General features: G+C 39.9%; 1 protein-coding gene across 3 annotated transcripts in view; it reads left to right on the top strand.

Annotated features, from left to right (window-relative positions):
* Window positions 1–24,586, top strand: part of tnn (tenascin N) — a 61,194-nt gene extending 36,608 nt beyond the window's left edge. For 2 of the 3 annotated variants that reach the window (XM_074688409.1, XM_074688410.1), the window contains exons 9-20: window positions 109–198; window positions 9,778–10,041; window positions 11,927–12,190; window positions 12,520–12,783; window positions 14,195–14,458; window positions 16,554–16,684; window positions 17,232–17,370; window positions 17,852–18,003; window positions 19,339–19,435; window positions 19,565–19,729; window positions 20,312–20,475; window positions 23,981–24,586. In XM_074688409.1, the coding sequence (XP_074544510.1) occupies window positions 109–198; window positions 9,778–10,041; window positions 11,927–12,190; window positions 12,520–12,783; window positions 14,195–14,458; window positions 16,554–16,684; window positions 17,232–17,370; window positions 17,852–18,003; window positions 19,339–19,435; window positions 19,565–19,729; window positions 20,312–20,475; window positions 23,981–24,130 (2,144 nt within the window). In that variant the 3' untranslated portion in view covers window positions 24,131–24,586. The remainder of the gene's footprint in view (window positions 1–108; window positions 199–9,777; window positions 10,042–11,926; window positions 12,191–12,519; window positions 12,784–14,194; window positions 14,459–16,553; window positions 16,685–17,231; window positions 17,371–17,851; window positions 18,004–19,338; window positions 19,436–19,564; window positions 19,730–20,311; window positions 20,476–23,980) is intronic. The other variant, XM_074688411.1, reaches the window with a different exon arrangement.
* The last annotated feature ends 384 nt before the right edge of the window (window positions 24,587–24,970 follow it).

The following is a 24,970-nucleotide window of genomic DNA, read 5'->3' as shown; positions in this document are numbered from 1 at the left end:
TATTATTATTATTATTATTATTATTATTATTATTATTATTATTATTATTATTATATTTGTTTTTATTTATTTATTTATTTCATTGTTAAAAATGATCTTTTTCTGCAGGTCTGTTTCCAGGAACAGAGTACCAGATCTCAGTCCAGGCCGTCAAAGGAGGCAGTGAGGGGAAAGTTTCCACAGTCACTGGAGCCACAGGTCAGTGTTCACACATTAGTGTTAATGAACCATTTGAACTAATCTGCCCCTCTGTGACCAACATGATACCTAAATTATTAAAAGCACCTCATATAAACTGACCCTACTTTTGCTTTTGCATTTATTTGTCAGTGTGCTTAATGTCTGCACACCTGTTGGACTTAATTTTGTGAAGTTAGCTCTGTTGTAGAACTAGTTGAATATTTGTATGTTGATGTTTTTATTCCTACCCTGTTTACAAGCTGGCCCAAATCAGCTACTTCTTAAAAGATGAAGAACATTTTGTGAAAAGTGCCTCAGAAAGCGTTATCAATAGACACAACATGGGCTCATTTTCATTCAACTGGGTTACAGCTGGATGTACATTTCAGAGACTCCATTCCAGTCCCTCCTTGTGTTGCCAAAGACTGTCGGTAACACTGAAAATAATAGATAAGCCACTTGTGGAGGAGAAAAACATTAAGAGGCAGCAAGGATATTCATATTCTACTTAGTTCTGATTTGTGTGCAGCATTAAAAACTGCTTTCAACTCTTGTCAAGCCACCTACATTTTACAGGCGGTTAGCCTCTAATAGAAAAAACACATCATACGTCAAACACAGTCTGCATGAAAAACCTGGTATTACCTTCAACACGCAGCCAACGATAATAGCGTAATGAATACAGCAAGCAAGGAGCATGATTATGGGTTAATAATAGAGGGCAGGAACTTACAGCCTAATAGTCTGGACAGGTCCTAATGGCTGTGGTGAGCCTGTTCACCAAGGGGAAATTTTATATGAATGGTGTAACGACTGCAAGATGCTCCCTGACTACTGAGGTGAGAAGGTCCGTGATTTACAGTCCATCTGGTAATGTTGGATTGTGGCAACATGGCACTGAGTCCAACAGTGTTCGTTGGTTTTTATTATGTGGTATTTTAGGACATGAGGGGGAATTCATTCTACAGCTGGTCTTCACATTCAATTGCTTTAAAGTTGATATTAAAGTGACGAACACATGATCTATTAAGACACAGCCGGTTTACTACTCCTTGTATTCTGCTGATTTCTGCTTTGTTTGATCCTACCTCTATGTCTCCTATCATATCGTTTCTGTATACCTTCACTCTCACCTGCTTTCAAAGCCTAAAACAGTCTCCTGGTTGATAGCTTCTGTGATTTAATCCCTGCAGCAGCCAATTTAATGGTTTTTAGTCATCAGTGTTAGCTAGGTGCTTTCAAGGCTCACCTCTCTTCTTCTGCAGCCTGTCAGATACTCAAGGGCCCCTGTCATTGCTGGACTTTTTTTATTCCTACCTGCTTGAGCAGTAATTGCATGTGTGTGTATGTGCAGATGTGCTAATCTTCACTGTACAGCCCGGGGCTTGTCTCCACCTCGGTAGCTACAATCCTTCATTTGAGGTGTTTCAGGAAAAGGCTTAGCAGTGATTGAGGAGGATAGGCCTCGGCTCTGTGTACCACTAAGAAGTTGTTGGTTTCATGGTGAAGCACACTCACCCGTTATCTCACCCGGCAGCATGGATGCAGTAACAGATAAAAAGAGCAAAGTAAGGGACAGATAAAAAGAACAGGGGAAGAAAAAAGGATATGCTTTGGTTATATCAGGGAAAGACGGTATGATAGAAATAATGTGCTAAAACCCCAAGAGGAATTAAATGGTATATATGTACAGAGAATTAAAGTGCAAGAATGAGGTTGGAAATAAATAGGATGGGTCTCACAGAGGCTGTTTTAGCAGCACTGTGCTACTGTTAGGCTGTAAACAGAGCATCTGTTTAATTGGCTGAGGCTGACTCCTTCCATCACAGGAGTTATTACATATTTTCCACAGTTTCACCATCTGCCTTGTACAACAGTGTACCATGTCAGGCATTTGTGAAAATAAAGTTTTGATTTTCAGGCAAACAAGTTCTGAATTAAGGTTATTACTGGTTGGCCTGTGTATTAACCTGAATAAGTCAGCATGATTCTGTTTCTGTAAGTCCTCAGATGTTGAGTCCACCTTTGCTGCTCACAGCTCCTTTGATATCCTTTTTTATGCTGTTTTACAGAATGATCATATCATGAAATCACATCTTCCTCCCGTAAAAAGTGTTTAATTTTTATGAAATTACATCATCCTGTAATCTGATTTATATTTTAATTTTCAGCTTTATTCTCATAATGGCTTGACTGCTCTTAATTAAATGAGTCATAAATTTAAAACTTTAATCTCATTAATTTGCAAGGTTTATTATCATTAATTTACGACTTTATTGTCATAAATGTATGACTTTTTAATTTACAAGTTTGTTCTCATAAAAATAAGACCTCATTAATAAAGCATGTCTGCTTTATTTATTTTTTTATTTTATGACTCCGTTCTTGAAAGCCCATTTTTTCCACAACCAGTGTCACCCTCCTCTAAAAAATTATTTCTGTTCATTTTTGAGTATTTTGACACTCAAATCTTTTTTCCATCCTTTCTCTGGTCTGCTAAAAAAAAAATCAAAACCAAACTGCAAACCATAAATGTATTTTCCAAGTTATGAAAGTGAAATGCAGCTCTTACAAAGACCAAAGGGAACTATAAAGTTATGGAATAACAATTTGATATTTACCAGTTAGTCCTGGTAATGCAAAGTTCAGCTCTTTCCAGAGAGCCAGTTGTTGTGGCACAGCTTTTAAAGAAAAGCCAGGATTTTGGCTATCAAAGAGCTCCTAATTTGGTCTGATTTAAAGCCTTGTGTTTTAGCCCAAGTGTGTATTGATAAACCCTTTTGCAGTCTGTGTTTTCACTAGAGGCCTCATAATGGCCTCATTTATTGCATTTGTTCTGATGCAAAGGCAGACACTCTACGTTTGTTTGGTATTTCAATCAAACTTTTTGTTGAAAAAAAAAAAAGAAGAACAGAAGTTACATATATAGATGTGCTTGCAGATGCCATTCATATTAATGTGTTTTTGCAACAAGACGCACTCTTCTCCTCATTGCTGTCTGCTGTCTCCGTAATTGAGGAGGGACAAGCCACTATACCATAGACTGTATAAAACATGGACGGAGCCTCCGTGACGTCACAAGTCTGTTCCTGAAACCGTGAAATGAAGCCAATCTGTGGGCACAACCACATTTGCTTTGACGCTGGCTGTGAGTTTGTCTTCTAACAGCTACAGGGCGCCTGGCAGTCATGTGACCTGAGCTGTGTCTCTGGACACTCTGGACAATTAGACAATCCTAATAACTTCTAAACTGCTGATTTACAAAAAAAAAAAAAAAATCACTCACCGTACAGGGTGTACCGATTATGAAATTAGCGTTTTAGACCCAAGCAGTTTTTTTTTTTTTTTTTAAAACCAGGTTGTAAATATGCTTTTTAATGCCGTAGAAGTCCATTTTCATGGCTGGATGTGAGGCTTCTGGTCTTTCTGTTGCCAGCCTTAAGTGGATTCTCTATGAACAACAACTTTAAGCACTTCCGCATAGGCATCATTATTACTAACTGGATGTTGCCCTTTGCACTGCACCTGAGTGAGTGTCCCCCTCTCTGCTGTCACGTAATGGTATAATCGTATATCTTTATATGTAATTGGCTGCATGGCCGCTATGCTGTCACTCAAATTTCTGCCTTGAGCAGAGCTGAACAACGAAAGGATAAAAGTTGGATAGCCATCTGTCATTCAATGGGAGTTGGCTCTTCTGATTCACTAAAAAGCTTCAGCTCTTAGAGATGCATCTTTGGAGCATGACACATCACTGACCTCTGCGTGGGCATTAAGCATGGCTCTATCATTCCTTTGGCTTGTGGTATGTTTATTTAGTTTATATGTTTAATCTGCTTTATGGGCTGTGTCTGGATGTGTGTATGAGTTCATGGGTGGCTGCATGACATCCTTCAACTGTCAATGGTTCACAAGTATAAGGATCCAGTAACATTGAGGAAAATACCAGCTCTCTTCTTTGAGTTGAGGTTTCACAGCCGCCAACCTGCCGACAGATTATAAAAGTGAATAAACACAACATACCATGACTGCTGCTACTGACGATGACTCAAATTCAATAAAGACCAGTATAACCTGAAGCAGATGGGTTTGACTTTGGCAGAGGAGTCGAATGTTTGGTCTTAAGGTTTTTTGGACACACTATATCACCTCATGTGGTCCACTGGGGGTTCTGATACAGTCCATAAGCACTGTGGGCGCTGAACCAGCATGCCAGAAAAATGTCAAGCAGAATATGAGAAGGACCACTTTTTAGATACATATTATAATGCAGCATCATATCCTTGAAAGTTAGTTTCAGGATATGATAATGGACAGGGTGTATCAGAGTCAGGTTGTTCTGTATGTATCATAAGGTGTTGCTCTTTTGGGGGGCTTTTCATACATTTTTTCGAAAATAAGACAGTTGATAGAGCGAGAAACTGGGTAGAAAGAGTGGAAAAGACATGACAGAGTACCAATAGACTATAGTTCCTCTGCTTAGCTAATCTGGAGCCCTTAAAAATTGCACAAATTACATTTTGGAAATTTGGTTGAAGCTGAATTGACTATGCTTTTATTTGTGTGGCTGTTCCAATAAAGCATTGATAACAAGTGCGGTAGATGGTGAATGACTGGGACTTTGTTGGATGTAACTTTCATACGTCTTGATCTTTAATTTGTATCGTTTACCATGATCTATCAGACATTTGTAAAAGGTTGTATCTGGCCGTGCTGTTTCTGTATGCTCTCTCCTGTATGGTAAGGCTGTTAAGCTGTGAGGCTGTAAATGATGAAAGACGACCTGTTGCTGTGCTCCTTGTGGTTCATGCTTCAGCTGAACATGCCGCTCATAATGGATAAGCTGTTTTCCAAATGGCTAGGGCCACAGCTCATGTTCTGGAGCCTGGTATCCACTGTTGCTGCTCGGCTAGTGGAGCAGAACGCCTGGACTAACTTGATCCATCAAACTGTGTAGCTATAGAGCAAAGCAGGGCTCTTTAAGAAAGGAGCAGTGCTTGGAAAAAGACCTTATGACACATTTAACATATCAGGCAATCAGAAAGTGACGATACTGCCCTCAAGAAAAGGAACTGCAGGGAAAACAACTCACAGCAGGCAAAAAGAAAAAAGAAAAAAATGATGGAGACCAGAGCGTTGTTAAGTACAAGCTTTGATTGTCAGTTACAAACCAAATAGTAGTTTGGGTTAATGTGGCATGGGATAAAAAGCAATAACTGACCCTCAAAGTAAACTGTCAAATGCTTTCTGATGCTCACAAATCAAAACCGTAAACCTTTTATTTAATGCATTTCCACTGAGACAACAGCTGTAAGTAACGTCACTTTGACTGAAAACAGAGTAGAGCACATTGTGTTAAAAAGGTTCATATTGTTTCAGTTAAGTGCTAGCCTGTTTTGAACAAGTGTTTCCTAACCAGGTACACACGACAAAGAGCACTTGTGGCTCCATTAGAGCCAGACTCTCACATCTATTACTCAAATGCATGATCTCCATCTTACTCTGTTTACTGTAGGAACTTTTTGCATCCTGATCTGTAGCTGAACAGGGAGTCAAGTGTCTGCCAAACAGTCCTTGCCCTAAACTCACTCTGTTTTTTTGTACCATGATAAAGAAAGTGAAAACAAAAAGTATCTCTGTCAAGAAGTTGAAGTCCTTCATATTTTGGGTTTAAATGTGGCCAAGGCTTGAGTCTAGGACCAAGTCCTGAAATCAGGAGTCTGAGCCCTGTACTTGAAGTACAACAGGTTAAAGGTTACAAATGTGGTGAGTCGCTGCAGCTTTTTATTCTTAAGCTATCTGGACAGAACACAGTGCATTTCAATCCTAAACTCATACTGGCCTTTAGACTATCACACGTGACCATCTGTGAGTGCCACTTTAAGTAAGTCACCAAAATTTTGTGTGAAAACCACTTTTCAGAAACAGGGAAACACAATCTGCTTATACTCCAAAGCCCTGTTTCCATCAAGCGTTTCAGTTCAGTTTGTCTCAGGCAACACGCATTTAGTGGCGTTTCCACTGACTAATCTCGGGAAAGATCCCCGAATAACTGAGACGAACTGTCCCACTTTTTTTGACCCTTCTGTTGGGGTGCCAGACTAAACCGATCCAATCCCAGAAGGTGGAGCTACAACTAGCCATGTTTACATGGACCTAAATATTCCGCTTGCATTCGGTTTATTCGCTCAAACGGAAAGAAATTAACCTTTGTATACACCTCATTCTGAAAGAAAAATGCCATTTCGAATGGACATTTAATCGGTTTCACAGAGGTGGAATATTCCTTTCCCCGAACTGATTGAAGTATCTTAAGCTGCGTTTCCACCAAGCAGTACGGGTCGGTTCAGTACGGTTTGGGACGGTTTGGGACAGTAAAGTCTCATCTCATTTGCGTTTCCACAGCAAACTGTGCTCTCTCGTGGTGGGCGGCGTGTAAGCCGCATGCCGGAAGCCACAGCTGGTAAACAATAGCGTGACGCCGTAGCAGCTTACCCCGCGATTAAATCCAACAAAGAAGAAAACGCGACACAGTAAACAAAGAGCACAGATGGAAGACATGCAGCATTTCGTCCTCTCTGTGATTTTCATGTAACTCTCTGTTACAAAGTGCAATCAAGCTTCGTTTCAGAGAAGTCTGTGAGCCGCCAGGAGAAATGCAGCCGCTGTCGGGGTAAATGACGATTCTTTTGACCAATCAACGGTCTGCAGTGTGTTGCTCCACCTCCCGAGAGCGGATCGGTTCAGTCTGGCACCCATGTGAAAGGGTCCCAAAAAAGTGGGACGGCTCGTCTCGGTTTTTAGGGATCCGTCCCGGGATGAGTCTGTGGAAACGCCGCTAAAAGCGCACCGTACCGAGACGAACTGACCCGGACTGCTTGGTGGAAACGCGGCTATATATCCACTCAAATGGAAAGTTGTCAGGGTGCGTTCTTTCAGTGCATGCTCAGATATGCTGTAAGATGCAACCAGACATGTTCCTCAGTTTTAAAAATGGCGGCGAGCTGTCAGCACTGGGGGAAAGTTTGTTTTTGATCCAAACTTTGAGAGAAATTAACATAATTTCAAGAATGGACTGACGACAAACTCGTAATACGGAGTATTGCAACACCGTGATAAACAAACTGTCATCCTCCAGCTTTGATAAATCTCGAGATGTTTACGTTTTTCTGTGCATGCCCCATTGACTATTCTGTTTGATTATAGCGGTGCATGTAGACCAGAGATTTGAATATTCCTTTCCATGTATACTGTTGTTTTCGGAGAAGTCATTCGGAAAGATTCCATTTGGAAAGACGAAAAACTCCTCATGTAACAGTGGCTACTGTAGACCGTTGATTGGTCTAAAGAATCGTCACTTACTGTGCGACAGCAGCTGCTGTATTTCTCCTCGTGGCACACAGCCTTCTTTGAAACAAAGCTTAATTGCACTTTGTAACAAAGAGCAAGGAAAATCATGGAAATCACAAAGACGACAACTTCATCATTGCTCTTTGTTTACTGGGTCACGTTTTCTTCTTCATTGGGTTTATTAGCAGGATACCCTGTGCTTGCACTGCTATGCGTCAGGCTATTATGTGACTGATGTGGCTATTGGGATCAGTCACTGCAGAGGGAAAAAGGTTGAGAAATCAGTTGTAGGTCAGATCTTGATCCTGCTGACAGTCTTCAGTTATCATGTATCAGATAAAGATGTAAAAAATCAAATAGATCAGCCCTACCTTTAAATGAAATTTATGTTTTTTGGATGCTATAAGCTTCAGATTTTACTAAATTTTCAATGAACAGTCATGTAAAAATGAACTTGTGTCTGAATGCTTCAGTAATAGACAGTAATTTCCATCCTCCTCCGGCTGTGCTTGCTTTAGGTACTCAGACAGCTGAATGGACCCTCGTATTCAGGCCTTGGTGGGAGCACTCAATGCTAATAAAAAATGGAGCTATTATAAATTCTGTCCGTGCTTTGGCTCGCATCAGACTGTCAAGCTCTCCAGCCACAAGGACGAGGAAGTGACAACAGGAGAAGAGGCAAACAGGGGGAATGGAGTTAGACAGTTGCATAGCTGCTTTCTTCTCATGTACGCTTCATAAATCAGGTTTCATGATGCAGACTGTACACTGACACACGACTGACCTCGACTGAGCTGCTGCCACAAAGGAATAACCCTTAATGATGATTGCTTTTGCATTCCCTTTACTTCCTCTGTCTCTCCCTCTATGCCTCTGTGGCTCTTTTATTTTCTGACTCTCTTCCTTGTTTTCGTTGCTTCTTTAGCTCTACTTTCGTGGAAATTCCCTTGATAGAGGCTAAGACTCATTCACACACATGCACGATACCAACTGCAATGCTTTACATCTCCCATGAGCCCTCACTGATTCTAAAAACGTTGGCTCTGTGCTCCTGTGTCCTCTTCCTACTGCAGCTCATCCTGTGGAGCTCAATGAGAGAAAGACTGCAGGTTGGTCTGTGGGCTGCTAATGCTCTTATAGAGCAGAGCCAGATCACAACTTTTCCTTCAGTGTGTTCACATCTTAGGCATATTTGGGGCTGTTGCACACCAAATCTAAATCTGTGCATTTTGATTTTTCTTAATAAATCAAGCATACCCTATGTAATTATAGTAAAAGTTATCCCTGCTGAGTGAAAACCGTCTGGTTAAAGAAGTTCTAATAAAGCCACATGCATAAACAAATAAGTTAAAAAGTCTCTGGTCCTCAGACAAGAAAAGAAGTCAGGTGATATTGTTTTAGAGGAAATTCTGGTAGAGTAAGGCAAATTTATGAAAAATAATGGACTGAAACGAGTAACCAACTATTTGTTTCCTGTTTTCAACTGACAGCCAAAGCTGTAATCTGGTTTTGGTTGATTGTTTGAAAGCAGGAGCACATTGTCCCTAAATCTTCATGTGTTTATTATTTTACCCACAAAGAAGAACGGCATAAACACTTAAAACAAAACACCAGCATTTCACTAAACAAGTCTAGCAGAATTGTGTTTTTTTTTTCAGAGTCATGTTAAAAAAGATATTTCATGTTGTTTTTCAGTTGTGATTTTTAAAGAAGCCCATTAAGTGAGAACTTTCCCCCCAAAACAGCAGTTTAAAAAGTCATCATCGCAGGATGTTAGTCATATTTATGAGAGAAATAAAAGTGAGTCAAATCTATGATGATCAAGAGAAATTTAGAAAAGAAGAATGCAAAAGAAATGATACCATTTTTTTTTGTTTATCTTTTTAAAGAGTTATAATTCAAGTTTTAAAATACCATATTAACAAGAGCGAGATTTGATGTGCTGAATAAGTGAGACATGGTTATGAAACTAAGTCTTAATATTGTTTTAAGCATATTAAATTATAGTTACTTGATTTGACCATTTTTATTCAGGTTTGACTTTTATCATTTTATCATGTCTTTACTTTAAAAAAATAATTAGGTAGTTGGTTTTTTGTGTTTGGTTTTTTTTTTTGTTGTTTGTTTTTTAATGGTGGGAATATGCGTCAATGGATTTCTTTCAGATTTGGATTAAAAAAAGGAAAATCAGTGCCCCCTGCTGTTTTTTTTCTGTTTTTTTTTCACCTTACATTTTTTCCTCTGCAGACATTGATTCCCCTACCAACCTGGTCACTACTGAAGCAACAGAGGACACTGCAACAGTTTCCTGGGATCGGGTCCAGGCAGAAATTGATGGCTACATGTTGAGCTACACCTCTGCTGAGGGCTCCAGTGCAGACATTCCTGTCGGACGAGACCTCACCTCATACAGGCTGGTTGGCTTGAGGCCTGGAGTTCTCTACACGGTCTACATCTGGGCCTACAAGGGAGACAGAGTGAGCAGGAAGAGTTCAACAGAGGCTGAAACAGGTAAAAATGTGAGGTACCCTGGGATGATAAAGGTATGCTCCAGATGTTTCTTTTTTTTCTCTTTTGGTTTACGACTGAAGAGATTCACAGGTTAATTGTCTTTCTCATGAACTTCAAAAGGTGCCTGGTCTGGAATAAACAGAGTTTTAGAGAAGTGGTATTTTAGAAGCAATGCCAAATTTAATAAAGCATTTCCTTCAGTCTTTTAAAGATCATGAAATGCGTGTTCCAGGACCTGTAATTCTCAAGCATCAAGTGTTCCCCTGCAGTTGATTTCTTTTCTTTCATTCCTTTTTTCCTCCACCAACTGAACAGAAAGATAAATGTTCTAAGTCTCTCATTTTCTAAAGCTCCTTTGTACAAGCTCCTTCCTTTAAAAGTCATTTTGCACAATGCACCAGTCGTTTCCTTTTGATCTTTCGAGGGTTGGTGCCCCTGCAAAATTCCCTTGTGTTTTTTTGTCGTAACAAGAAGTGAAAAGCATCACACATTAGGACATCAGACACTTAGCAGGCTAAACCACTTTTTGCAGAACTGCCAGGAGGGAAACTTGAACTCTCACTGAAAAAGCCTATTAAACATAATTAGGCTGGACACCTCGTTTAAAGGTTTAGTGTTGCTCAGGGCTGAATGTCTCAAAGATGTTTGAGAAGAGCCAATTTTGCTTATTCGACAGAGCCAGTTATTTTCTTGAGCTTGTGTTGTCATTTCTCTTAATCCCTGCTGTTGTGAGGTTTAGCAGCTGTTTCTGTCTGTTTGCTTTTGTGTCTTTGAAGAAAGGCAGCAGAAGAAAGCTTTGGTGAGCGTTGATCAGCAGGTTTTCAAACTGCATCAGATATTCAGTCAAAAGCAAGGACTCAAATCTTTTGGGACGTTCTAAAACAGCGACAGCTGTCAGTGTGTTATTGAAACTATTGAAAACAAACAGTTTGGGTGTTTATTTTTGGTCATTCAGAGTAAGAAAACTGAAGGCAAAAGACTGTCACTCATTTTTCAACATTACTCTATTTAATTTCTCTTTTTGTTTAAAAGCTGCTCAAGGTTTGTTTATATGTGTGTTGGTGTGTTCAGTACGAGTAACTTCTCCCTTATTATAAGTCTGCCAAAATGCTTTGAGTTGCTGTTTTTGCTTATTTATACTGAATGTCTTTTTTCCATTTGCTTTTCTTATTTACACCTATGCACTCTTTTTCCCCATGTAGCTTCAGTTTTCACATTTTTCTCCGGTGCCTTTAGACAAGGCAAGCAGACATGCTAGCTCCATGAACTTTACTCATACATCAACCAGCAGGAGTGAACTAGGTCACATCTGAAGTGAGCCTACTGTCATACCTGGTATTCTAGCAGCTTTCAGCTCAATTACCTTTGAGGTGAACAGTCCAGGAACAGAAACAGGTGATACCGTATTGGAAAGGGGAAGTAGCAAATACAAAAAAAAAAAAAAGATTTACACAGAAGCAAAACTAGTGATTCTAAATCCAGAAACATCTTTGGTTATTTTTTTTCCGTACTGGGTCAGAGTTCTTACAAGTTCTAGTCTTTGCATTATTAATGTGCATGTTCCTTTAATAACATAGCTCATAATATCTAATCATTCTGATATGACAGAGTGTCAAACTTGGATTCAAAACTTCAGCAGATAAGAAACAGAGACATAGGCCTATTCTTAGATTCTTCTCATGAAGATTAAATCATTTCAAATGTGTTGCTTGAGAAAATATTTAATCAGCATTAAATGACCAAATAGTGATTAAGACTTATTCCAATTTGTGATCCAGGTTTGACATTTCTGATCCTTATTCCACTGTGTGTAATTATTGGGATGTTTGCACTGGATGAAGTGATTTGTTTGAGTAGTCTTTACTAACCATAACTCCTCACACAGAGCTGGACGCACCAACAAACGTCTTGGCCCAAGATGAAACTGAGTCCAGCTTCAGGGTGTCATGGGATCGACCCCAGGCTGAAATTGATGGCTACATGTTAACCTACCGCTCCTCTGAGGGCTCAAGTGAGGAAATCCCGCTTGGGTCAGACACTTCTTCGTATGTGCTGACCGGCCTGAGGCCCGGGGTCCTCTATACGCTCTACATCTGGGCCATCAAGGGGAGCAAAGCCAGTGCGAAGGTTTCGACACAGGCCGAGACAGGTTTTACATCTTTGACTTTCTGCTCCTATCCAGGACACATAATTACCTGACCAGCTAATGCCAAAGTGAGGGTTAAGAGCTCACATACAAGCGCAGACATGCTCAGCCACGCTAAGTGTTGCTTTTTTTTTTTTTTTTGTCAAATTAGTTTCTTTTTTCTGCAAGATTTGATCTTATCAACATATGTATGTGAGATCATAACTTAACTACTTCCAGGCAATGATAAATCAAGTCTCAACTTGCAGGTCTGCAACCATAGACCTAAGTTTGATGACAGCTTATGTGCAGTTTTTAGTGCATTAACATCCTTTACTAACACCCTCCTCTAGAACTTGATGCTCCTGCTAACCTCTCAGCTCGAGATGAGACTGAGTCCAGCTTTATGGTGTCATGGGATCCGGTCAAGGCTGCAATAGACGGTTACATGCTAACCTACGACTCCTCAGAGGGTTCTAGTGAGGAGATCACACTGGGGTCTGACAGCACGTCCCACATGCTAACAAGTTTGAGGCCCGGAGTCCTTTACACCATCTACATCTGGGCCATCAAGGGACCTAAAGCAAGCCAGAAGATCTCCACACAAGCCGAGACAGGTCTTAAATCATCCACTTTCTGTCCAATTAAAGTCATGCTCACCTCAGTCATTCTTAAATAGAGCCTTTGGCTTCAAACCCTGACAGACTTTTTGACCAGACATCTCTTCAGTAAACCCAAAAAGACACGTGTTTCTCACACGGTAAAACACTCAGAATCAGTTTGTTTGTTTAAAGCAGTTTTCCAGCCTTTTCATCCATCAGCTCATCCACTGACTCGCCAACTTCCTATGTGGTTCCCAGTGAGCAAAGCAGCCCAGACGTCTTCTCCAAATAACCTACCCCATGTTTTTCTAAGCAGCCCCATGCCAGCTCAGAGGTGTCATACCTCTAACATGTTCTGAGTCTAACCTGCAGTCTCTCCTCAGTCACGCCTGCAGCATAACAAGTTGCAGGGAGATTCTTTCCCAAGACCAGAAGAGACGATTAGGGCTGCTGCCTTCAAAATTCTTTTAAGATCAAAAAATCTTGACTGATCCTTTCAACTTCTGGTATCCAAGAATAAATTTATTTCAGAGACATGTTAAGACCTACTTAACATGTGTGAACTGGATATAAAAAAAATTGCAGACTCAGGAAATTTAGAGCTTTGACTCTTTTTCAGAGGGATGTCTGAAATCCTTTAGTTGGATGTACTCAATCTTCCGATCCATCCTGATTTTAAGATCAGCTGTGTATTTGTCTGTGAGAGGACAAAAGACATCCTCCCTTCTCAGTCGGACATCTCTGCTGTCCAGCAGGTCCTTGAGATGTCAGAATGAAACCACTCTCTACCTTCTGACCTCTGCTCTTTGCAGATGTCCGTTCACTTTAGCTTGAATTTGAAAGTTGAAACTCTGAAAGTAAAAAAAGAAATCACATAACTCACCTAGCTTGTGCTATAAGTGTGACTCCATCTGCAAAATAGGAACTAATCTCTTGGCCAATCATCGGGGTGTTGTGAGACAAAGTGCAGTCAAACAGCTTTGCTCTGATGAGAGCTCAGCTACAAAGACACCTCTGGGACCCCATGTTGTCTCTTACAAGCTCGCTGACTGGGGCCTTCTGTCTGTTACATTAACTACAGTTTTACAGTCAGATAACATGAAGTTGAAGGATCAATTGATTGAATTATCATTAAATCCATCTTTGTATTATTTATACCACATTTCGTGTTCCAGGGCATAGGGGCTGTAGCCTATCCTAGCTGTCACCTAGAGGTCAAACGTTATACTCAAACACTGACCCTCTTTCATCATGCAATATGTGATAATATCATCAATATTAACCTTTATAATACAATAATACTGTCATATTCAGCTAGTGCATGAGGAAAAGTTTTCATTGCTGCCTCTGGGTGTGAAATGAAACTACACATCTTGTAATGTGCACTTGTGGTACACTAACCACTCTCACTAACATCTTCCTCTAGAACTGGATGCTCCCGCTAACCTCTTAGCCCGAGATGAAACAGAGTCCAGCTTCATCGTGTCTTGGGATCCAGTCCGGGCTGACATTGATGGCTACATGCTAAGCTACAGCTCTTCTGAGGGAGATAGTGAAGAGATCCAAGTTGGGTCTGACAGCACCTCTTACACACTGACCGGCTTAAGGCCTGGGGTCCTCTATGCAGTCTACGTCTGGGCTTACAAAGGAAGCAAATCAACCAGGAAGATTTCCACAAATGCAGAGACAGGTGCAAAGAGGCAGAGTTTTCTTTTGTTAGACTTTGTTGTACACACACAGAGGAATGTGAATTAGGTATCAAAGCACATAGCACAGTCTAGAACAGATCTTGAAATCAGACAAGGAACCCTTGTATGGGCGATATAAATAAAATAAACCAAAAGTCATGCAGACAGGCTCAGGATTGCGTTTTAAATGTGTTTCCTACCAGGCATCAAAAAGCCATGTAGGGCCCATGAGCATCACAGCTGTGGCTCTGTCTTAAACAGATCATTGTGCTGCACAGAGCTGTTTTCCAATAACAAGTCCCAGGTATCTGTGCAGACACAAATTAAAACAGGTTACTGCTCCTTTAAAACAAAGACTGTAGTTTCGTAGGGTTTCCACTCAGCCTAGATGTGCTGCATATGGTGAAGGCTTGGGAGAGTATTTGTTCTTCAGAAACAGTGACTTGGTGCAGTATGTGTGGATGCAGGAAAACTGACATTTTTCAGAGGATGTAGACATGAATTCCTGTAATTTATTTAAGTATTATTATTAACTTTTAAGCACAAGACAATATTCTTAACATGAGAGATGCATAATGTATCCAAATGGTTTATGACATTTTTATAAAAATGGAGGATACAATTTTATCCTTTGTGAAAGTTAATTATCTTGTGCATTCAAAGTAATGTTTTAAACTCAATAATTATCTACTGGAAAAAATATCACATTTTAAGTGCATTGAAATAACTTTTGGTTTTGGGGTTATTTTGATTATTATTTGGCATCATACTGGATCCACAGGCATTCATGGGAGTGAAGGGCTAGTTGGAACAGCAGTTACCGGCAGTTTGTATAATCAGAACCGAAACCTCTGACGAGGTTTTTCTTTTTTTCTGATCTTAAAAACTTCCAGGAAATAATGTTAGCCCCAATCTGGCGGGAAATGTTTCCCACAGACCAGACCAGGCAGGGTCAAAGTGAAAGTCTTGCAGCTTGAAGTGGGGTAAAAATAGCAGCTTCAGCACATGGTGAATGCGTTACAACAGAGGTATCTTTGTGTGTGCCAGATGATGTGTAAAATCACCTGGGAGCTCTAAGTGAAAGCTGGATCTTTTTCAATTAGGCAGCAAATGGCCGAGGTCTGGATTATAAACTTGTCACGTCGTAACTCATTAGAAAGCATCGCTGGCTGCAGACCAGCACGGTGCTGAGCTCAGATAGGAAAGCCATTGTGTTAGAAGATATCATCTGGGATACATAAAAGCACATGTTATTACAATTGTGACTTTACTGGACCTCGTAACAAGCACCATCAATATGTCGTTTAAATCTATCTGAAACCAGCATCTCAGCGTTCACAGTCTGCTGATGGAACTTCTGCATGCATCACTGCCCACACTATTACATCCTCATGAAAACAGATAGCTAAACTGTCAGAATAATTATTCACATGACCAATGGCATTAATGGCTCAATACGCCTTAAAGTTTGTCTCAAGACCTGAGTGTATAATAGTTGTTGAGAAGCTCTCCCTTTAATTTTGTAAGCCATGGCAAGTGAAGGCTCCAACTGTTACAGCAGGACAAATTATTTCAGACAAATTATTTTAGCATCTGTTGCAGATCAAACCTACATAGCATTTAGATAAAGCAGAGACCAAGAGACAGTTTGTCTGCTGAGGCAAACTGTAACTCAGCATGTGGGTGGGAGTCATCTCAGTTGTGTGCTGCAGAAACACAAGTGTCAGACACATTAATTTTTCAGTTAGATAAAGGGGACAAGGGTTGAAAACTGTGCTCTCATGCTTTAAGTTGATTCATCTGGGTTTCACAAAACTAAGTCACATAGAGAAATATTTCTGCTGCGTGAAGCACAGACAAAATGTAAAACAAAGAGGAACAGGTTTGAAAGAAAAAAATTTGAGGACGAATTGAAAAAAAAAATCTATTGTTTGCTTGTTTAAATGAAAAAAAAAAAAGAAAAAAAAAAAACGACAACAAACTCATATGCTTTTCCAATCCAGATTTGAGTTGACCCCTGAGTAAAGATAAACTTTGGGTACAGTAGACACCACATCCATACCCAGTAATCGGCTCTGATTTATCCTCCAACCACAGAGATTGATTCCCCCAGGGACCTGAAGGCGACAGATGTGGAGCTGGACTCTGCTGTTCTGACCTGGATTCCTCCACTGGCTGACATAGAGGGGTACATCCTCACATACAGAGACGAGGCGATGGACACTGAGGTACTAAGCCTTGAGGTTTGATACACTGAAACTGGACGTGATATTAAAAACAGTCTAAAGAGTTGATTTAGGACTTTATAACACTGTGAAAAAAGAATATAAAGTGAGTAGTGCACATGTCAAACAAGACATTTTCCAACTGAAATTTTCTAAAAGTAAGTTTAGTCACAGCCTTTTTCCTTTTTTGAAACCTTTGTCTCACAAACTAAATCAAGAGACAAATAAAGTATTCATCACTGCCCGCTATTAAATCTGAGTACACAGCAGATATGTCATGTCTACGCTTTGTGGAACACTGACCTCTTGTGGTGAAAAATAAATTTAACCCCCCCCCCCAAAAAAGTAATTTTGAGCTCATAAAAAGGGGATTGATCTTTTCAAACTTTTATTAAGTTTTGTAAGAATGGAGAACCCGCATTATTTGAGTCTTTAACTTAAGTAGAAAACAGTATTGTTATAACCAGACATCTTATATCCTGTTTCTTTAATACAATTTCTCCTTAAATATTCAGTAAGATTAACTGCTGTTGGTGTTTATTGATGACAGACTGTTGAAAAGCGGCTTGGAGCCAGAGAGAGCAGATTCTCTCTATCTGGTCTGGAGATGGGAAAGAGATACATCGTGACCATCATAGCCTACAGGGGGAACAAGAGGAGCAGGGTGGTTGAGACTGTCTTTAAAACAGGTGTGTACACTGAAGTGCGCTCTCTGCTCCACAGAGTCACTTCTGTCTTCTGCAGATCCACAAATTGATTGTCACTCTTTTCCTTTTTTTTTGTTTTGTTTTACTTTATCCTGTTCTGAAATGTGTCTCATCTAAGGGATAGTTGTTTTTGTAAGTGGAGTCATGGGAGGTGTTTGTCAAGATAAGTGGATAACCAAGAAGGGATCCCCGATTGCTCAGGCCCTTTTTTAGAAACAGAAGATAATCAGCACAGGCCTGGGGCTATCAATGATGGCATAATGATTAACATTTGTCACTAAAAATTAGTTAGACTTTTTGACAGTAAAGTAAATATTTTAAGTAGAATGTATGTTTGCACCAACATAAGCAGTTGATAATCAGTTTCTCTTCTAGTTGTCCTGCTGGTGCTCCTGCTTCATACAACTCACCAAAGTATCCTTTTAAAAAACTATTAACAGTTTTGTTGCATCTTTTTCCCTAGTTGGCCTCTCGTACCCCTTCCCGATGGACTGTGTTCAGATTATGAAGAACGGCAATAAGCAGAGTGGTATCTACACCGTCTATATTAACAGTGATCGCTCCAAACCTATCGAGGTTTTCTGCGATATGGATACTGATGGAGGCGGCTGGCTTGTAAGACATATTAATACACTTCAGACTAATACAAATATCAGCCTTTGACACCCCTTAAGTTTGACATTTTCCTTTTAAAGGTCCCATATTATGCTCCTTCTCTGCTGTTTAATATGGATCATTGATGTCTTCATGAAATGGTAGTAACATGTTTTGGTCCAAAAGCCAATAAATCAAGCACAGCAGCATTGTTTCCAGGCTCTCATAGCCCCTCTGTTCAGAACGCTCTGATTTAGTGGGCGTGACCTTCATATGTAAATGAGCCACCGCTGCTACCACCCCGCTCTTCCCCGTCACTGAGAGCGGCGCCACGAGCTCCGAGTGCACAATGTTTAGAAACAGCGAAGCTCATTTACCAAAGTAACATTACAGGCTAAAACAACTGGCTAACCGCAGCTAAAGTTAGCATCCTGAAGCTAACATAGAGACAGGGGGGACACTGAGGAAAAACTCCAACTTCAGGACCAGCCTATTCTCTAGCCCTCTGTTGTACTGTCCAAAGCTGGAAAAGCAGTCGGCTGTGAAGTTACTAGCACACACATGCACAGTTTTACTGAGTGTAGCTGGCACATTTCCTTGATAAATGAACTCTAGCCACTTAGTCTTGTCTTCTTTCGAGATGGAAAGCTTGTGAATGCAACTATGTGGCTGTTTACAGCCAAAGACAAAGCAGTGATGGCTCTTCAACTTTGGAATTCTCTCGGGCGGGAGTGGGCGGGGAGGGGGTGCAGGGGTATCTGCTCCGGTGGACCAATCAGGTTAGACTTGCTCCTGATTGGTCAAAAAAGGAAATCGCTGATGTCGGCAAATCCCCAAAATCCAAACAGCTAGTTTTAGGTCAGGATTTTACATTCACAAGCACTACTGAGTACAGGTTTTGTCATTAAATATCACATTTTGTGGGCTGGGAGGAAAGACCCACAAATTCCACTGAAAGACTTAATAAAGTGACTTTTGCACAATATGGGGCCTTTAAATTTCATGGTGATGACACACACTCGACGACTCCAAACGTTCTGACTATCTTATTTGTCTTATCATATATGTCCTTGAAGCCTTTCCAAAGTTTGGTCCTCATCTTTTTTTAATGTGTACACACCATGAAGCTAAAGCTTTTGAAATTTAAGGGTTCAGTCTTTGGAGCTAAATAACTTTAAATATCTCTGCCAATGACCTTTTTGTCTGACTCCAAACTTAAAATAAAATTTGTTCCCTTTGTCGACAGTAGAGAGGAAGCATGCATGTACAGGGATTAGGTGTTAGAAATCGTGAAAAACCATGTTCAAAGCTAGTAGTTTGAAACACCAGTGAACTTCTTGCGCTTGCTGCTTGTAGATGCTCCAGCGACGTACCACTGGCAAGCTGGACTTCATGAAACGCTGGAGGCAGTACATAGCTGGCTTTGGCAACATGACAGATGAGTTCTTCATCGGTGAGGGCTCCACTGATCTGTGGCTTCTTTGTTTTTTTTGCAGATACTGAAGCATGCACATATGCACACCAATGGAATATCTCAATGTTTAATCTTGTTCACCTGTTCTCTCTTTGGCTGCTCCCCCAGGTATGGATAAGATATATGAGCTCACCAACACTCCCACTCAGTACGAGCTGAGATTTGACCTGGGCTATGGATCAGAGAGAGCGTACGCTGTTTATGACAACTTCAAGATTGCACCGGTCAAGCAGAAGTTCAAACTTACTATTGGCACGTACAGAGGAACAGCAGGTGAGCCTTTTTGCTGGAACAATTCTGCCAAAAAACACAGTGAACTGACACCGAGGAGACAACATGAGCAACTTTTCAGGCTCCCTGTTTTTTTTTCCTCTGACACTTTACTCAAATAGAAAAGAAGAAGAGTGGGCAAGGGTGGGAATGAGACAGACAGGAGTGGGAGTACGGGGGCTTCGTGCAGTAGGCATCTTACCTGTAAGTCTATGGGGTGCTGAGAAAGCAAATACACACCAACAGTAGGTGGGATATTTGTTTCAGGCAGTTAAAGACAGCAGCTCCATGAGGAAGGGGGCATCTGATGGAGGTAGGGCTGAAGTGAGCTTTAAAGGCAGACAGATACAGATGCACAGCAAGTGGGATGCTGTGTCTACACATACCACACTGTGCTGCAGCAACATATACTGTATGTAGTTATTTCTGCCATTTCATTACAGCTCTCCCATCAGGGGGCACATGAAGACAACACACTGAGCAGCAAAAGCCTGTGAAAACACTGCTGATAAAGGAACAGTATACAGCTCGTTTTGCTTTTTTATCTACCAAACTGTACTCACATTCAGCGCTGATTATCCCCAGGTGATGCTATGACCTATCACCAAGGCCGGCCTTGGACCACCATCGACTCAGATAATGACATCGCCCTGGGTAACTGTGCCCTGACCCACCGTGGAGCCTGGTGGTACAAGAACTGTCACCTGGCCAACCTCAATGGAAAGTGGGGAGACAACAGGCACAGCATGGTGAGTGAGAGGGAAGCAGCTTACAGAGATATGTTTTCAAGGATGTTACCTGCCTTGTTCTGTGTCTGAAAATGTTTTTTTAATATATTTTTCAAATTTAGTTTGTGGTTTATATGTTAGGGACAGACATAATTCACAAATACAAACTAAAAATATTCAAGAAAATTATCATTTAACAGTGGCAGCTGAAAAGTCATGAGTACATGCTTGTAGCTTTCTTCACTGACATTTTGGAGAGCAAGTTCAGTTTCTGCTTTAACAGAGAAACATCTCTTCTCAATCTGTGCAGAGCGTCTTCAAAGTACATCAGACAGTGCTACCAAACTCTTTTGGTGTAGTGTGCCCTCACACATATAGGGGGCACTCGCAGTATTTTGTCACTTAAAGATGCACTGAGGGGGATCTGTTTTAATTGGACTGCCTCGCCACCTTGTGGCCAGGAGTCTCACGCACACTGTTATTACTAAATTCCTTTTGGCAAGGCGTGTGTTTGTTTTGTAATTGAATGTAGATTGGATCAAAAAAAAATTCTTTGTTCAAGACAACTTTTTACTGGATAAAACATGTCGAGGTAAGGTATTTATCAGTACAGTTACATAGCACTACAGTTTAAAATGTGACATTGACCAAATGTCAAGCTGGCTATATGTAGCACTATCGGCAGCCCTGTGCTCCAACATATCTGTAGGCTAACACGACAACATGTAAACACTGTCAGTTTGTAGTTTAGCAGCCGTCTGTATTTAGCGCAGCTGGTATTACGGTGCTCTAAGACATGCTTGTAATGTGTAACGTTAGTGAACCTTGGTTAGCTTTGTCCTGCCAGTCATCTACCAAGCAGAGCTAACATAACCTCACTCTTCATTTTATTGATAGACTCTCAAGTTTGAACAGACCACTGCAGAATAACTGCTGACTGTGGGTTGGAATAAACATTATCACTAACAGCTTAACCTCTGTCTTAGCCTTGAGCCGTATCACTCTCCAGTTAAGCTTCAGTTCAGCAGAGAAAAACACAGATGTATATTCACACTACTAAACTTTGTTAGCCGATGTGATGTTGTCGTAGAGACTTAAAGGTGCAGCAAATCAATCCGGTCCGGCTTGACCCGATAGGGTAGCTAAGAAGAAGAATATCGAAATGTCCCAATAATTGTGCAGATAATCTAACTTTAAAGTGAGGATTATGATCAGGCATATAGCTAGAAGGAAGACTTTTTCAAGATCATTTAGAAACTCCTCACAGCCCCTTTAAAGTTGTGCCAGACTGAGGCTGTTTTCCAAGCCGTCTACCCACTACATGTTAGTATGGAAGGTAGGAGGCACTGTATACTGTCAACTACTTCTGGATGTAGTATGTTGGGTCTGTAGTGCAGTATACTTTGCTGGTTTTCAGTTTCAGAAAATTGATTTTTGGGGGGGGCTTTGTATGTGAGTACAAGATGTTGACATTTCAGTTATTAACATGCAAAATAATTTCAAGATGATCCTTTTGTATAAATCAATCAGATCAATCAGTGAAGATTAAACATGAACAATATAATAAGTAAATTAAAAGGAATATATATATATATATATATATATATATATATATATATATATATATATATATATATATACACATACATACATACATACAAATAAATGATTAGAATTGTGCAAGGGAAGAAAATACTTAATTTATTTCAGTGAGAAGTTCTTTTAAGAGTATTAGTATTTTGTGTGTGTGCGCGCACATGGGTGTGTGCAGGGGTTTTGGTCCTTTCATTAATTTCAATGGTTTAAGTATATTTCAAATTAATTTAGAAAAACAACAAATCCAGGAGGAGTGTCAGCGTTCCTGTGTGGAAAGGCATCAAATTAGATTACAGCAGAATCTTCATGTTTGATTTTGAATCTTACACCAAAAGTTATATTGTTAATGGCAAATAAACCTGGTTTGACTTTATATTTTTACTGAAGGAAAATCTGTTTTTGCATAATCCAAGTTCTATTTGAAAAAAAAAAAAGTTAATGAGTGTTTATATGGGCTTTAATGAATTTGTAGAATTAAAAACTTTTTATAAGACTGGAAGTGACAAGATTTAACAGTGTTTGTTTCACATCGCCTCAGTTCTTGCTCACGGACCATCTAACGCTTGTTTTTATTATAGTTGTAATGTTGACTTGTTTCAGAAGGTGGCGGTAATTCACCATTACCTGATTGCCACCTGCGTAGACAAGCCGCATTAGCACCAGGCATTGTGTGAAACAGTATGCAAGGTAAATTGGACCATTGCATGCCAAAAAAAATTTCCACACCAGTAGGACATCTGAGAATTTTAGACATACTGCAGATCTTGCAAGTTTTCGCATACATACTAAATTTTAGCCAAATCATTAACTGCTGGTGAAGTAGGTGGTTTGGAAAACAGCCCAAGTTTTTGGATTCTTGAGGGGGGAAAAGTCTATGAAAAACAAGAATATATCTCACTGTCACTTTTTCTACTCTTCTATCACTTTTTAAAAAAAAAGTACAATTGTATTTAAAGTTCTGTTCTTTAGTCTGCTTCATCAAATTAAGCCTCACTGGAGACTTTTTGTCCAAACAATATTGATTCTTCACACTTGAAGTGAATAAAAATGCAAGTAGATCTCCAAGCTGTTATATTCTCTGTGGCTTCTATAAAATCCTGTTCTTCTTCAGATGTCAATACGGCACATTATATATTCATCCAGTGCATTTGTTCAATTCAGCCCTGACTGAATGTTTTAACACTCAAGTGTAGTTACTGAGTTAGCCAGTTTTTCTTTGTCATTCAATAATAATCATACATTTATTTTGTATAGCACTTTTCAGAGTACTCAAAGACACTTTACAGAATGTGAAACAAACACAAAAAGACACATTAAAAACAAAACACAATAAGCTTATCCTGTCTGCTTAAACAGTGCCCAACATCACTGGTTCTTTGGATTACTTTTAACATGCTTTCAGATATCCAGTAAATAAAAAAGGCTAACTGGGGGCTGTTCCCTGGTCAGAAATCAAAGACAACTTCACACCAGCCCTCTCCATGCTGTTTTGTTTTGGATTATAGAGGTGAGGCAGAAATGGCCTGAATCCATCAGTGGTGATAAGAAAACACATTGCTCACACCAGCTATAAACCATAAGTGTGTTTTTACCAGGCTGATAGGGTAACAACAACAGTTATTATGTCTAAGGGAGACTGATGCTGAAGGAAATGCCAGGGGAGACCTCTGCTCGAGTCCAGATTTCATCCATAATATTGCTGCTGCAGATGTCTCCTGCAATGTTTGTCTGCAAAATGTAATAACAGTCAAAACAAGTTTGCATTAACATGAAATGAAGCCAGAGGCTGATATTCATTTGTGTTTGTCATTCCACCTGTCTGTCATGCTGCTTGCCTCGTCCTCTGTTTCTCATCTCATTCTTCTCCTTCCTTTTTCTTTGCATCAAATTTTCTCTTGTCTTGCAATTTCCTCCTCTTTCTTGCTCACAGGGAGTGAACTGGGAGCCGTGGAAGGGCCACCTGACCTCCCTCGACTTCACCGAGATGAAGATCCGACCTGTGGGAGCTTTATCCAGCAGAAAAAGACGATCCCTGATGGCGAGAGAGAAAAGCAAAACCAAAAACCTCCATAAGATCTAGAAGACCATCTCCGTTCAGAAGTACACGGCTGTAACCTGTCCCATTAGCCTGCTATTTGCTAGATTTTGATGTAATCATACACAATTATGACTCCAGCTGATCTACGTATGTGTGTGTCCCAACACTTGGACAAAAAGTACACTTTGATGAAAAAAAAGTTCACGTTACAGTAACTTATTATCTTCACAGATACAGGATGATCAGAGTGGTTTAATGGGATAAGAAGCAAAGCAGGTTGTCTTGAAGTGAACAAAAGTAGAACATTTATGAGTTAAGCCTGTCCGTTATAATGCAGTTTAATAAACTATTGTTTACTGGTTATGGTAGTAACTTTTGTTTTAAATCAGGAAACAATAGGTTGAAGTTAGGTTGTGAACAGAAAACAATTTATCTTCTTTTTATTTTGATTTCTTTTTAAGCCTCAGTGCAGCAGTCGAGGTTATTTGTACTATATTTGTTATTTTTTGTCCTACAGACTCTGAGTAGTAATTTGTATTGTGTATAGTACTTTTGTCATAACAAAATAAATGTTTTTAAAAAGAGATATATGTGTCTCGAGTATTTTATTCAAGAATAGGTGAGAATGACGTTAATAAAAGAACTCTGAAGTTATGGCTCTTAAAGCAGGCTCAGTGTGTCACATCAGTGTAAAATCAGATAAATACATTAATCTGAGCTGTTTTTTTTTCTCAAATACCTGTTATCTACCTTACCTTTTTTAACCATTTAACTTTCCATTTTTTTAATTCAAGGGATATGAAGTCAATCTAGTTTTTAATCTTTTAATGTTCCACTCATAGAGTAAAAAAATGGACGTCCGCTTGCTTGGCTCGGAAGTGA

This window comes from Halichoeres trimaculatus, unplaced genomic scaffold (genome assembly GCF_033239565.1).
Source record: "Halichoeres trimaculatus isolate MK-OKI-2021-1 unplaced genomic scaffold, fHalTri1.1 fHalTri1_scaffold_15, whole genome shotgun sequence".
In the NCBI taxonomy this organism is placed as follows: Eukaryota; Metazoa; Chordata; class Actinopteri; order Labriformes; family Labridae; genus Halichoeres; species Halichoeres trimaculatus.
The sequence above is the reverse complement of the archived record's forward strand: the minus strand, read 5'-3'. Positions and strand labels throughout refer to the sequence as shown.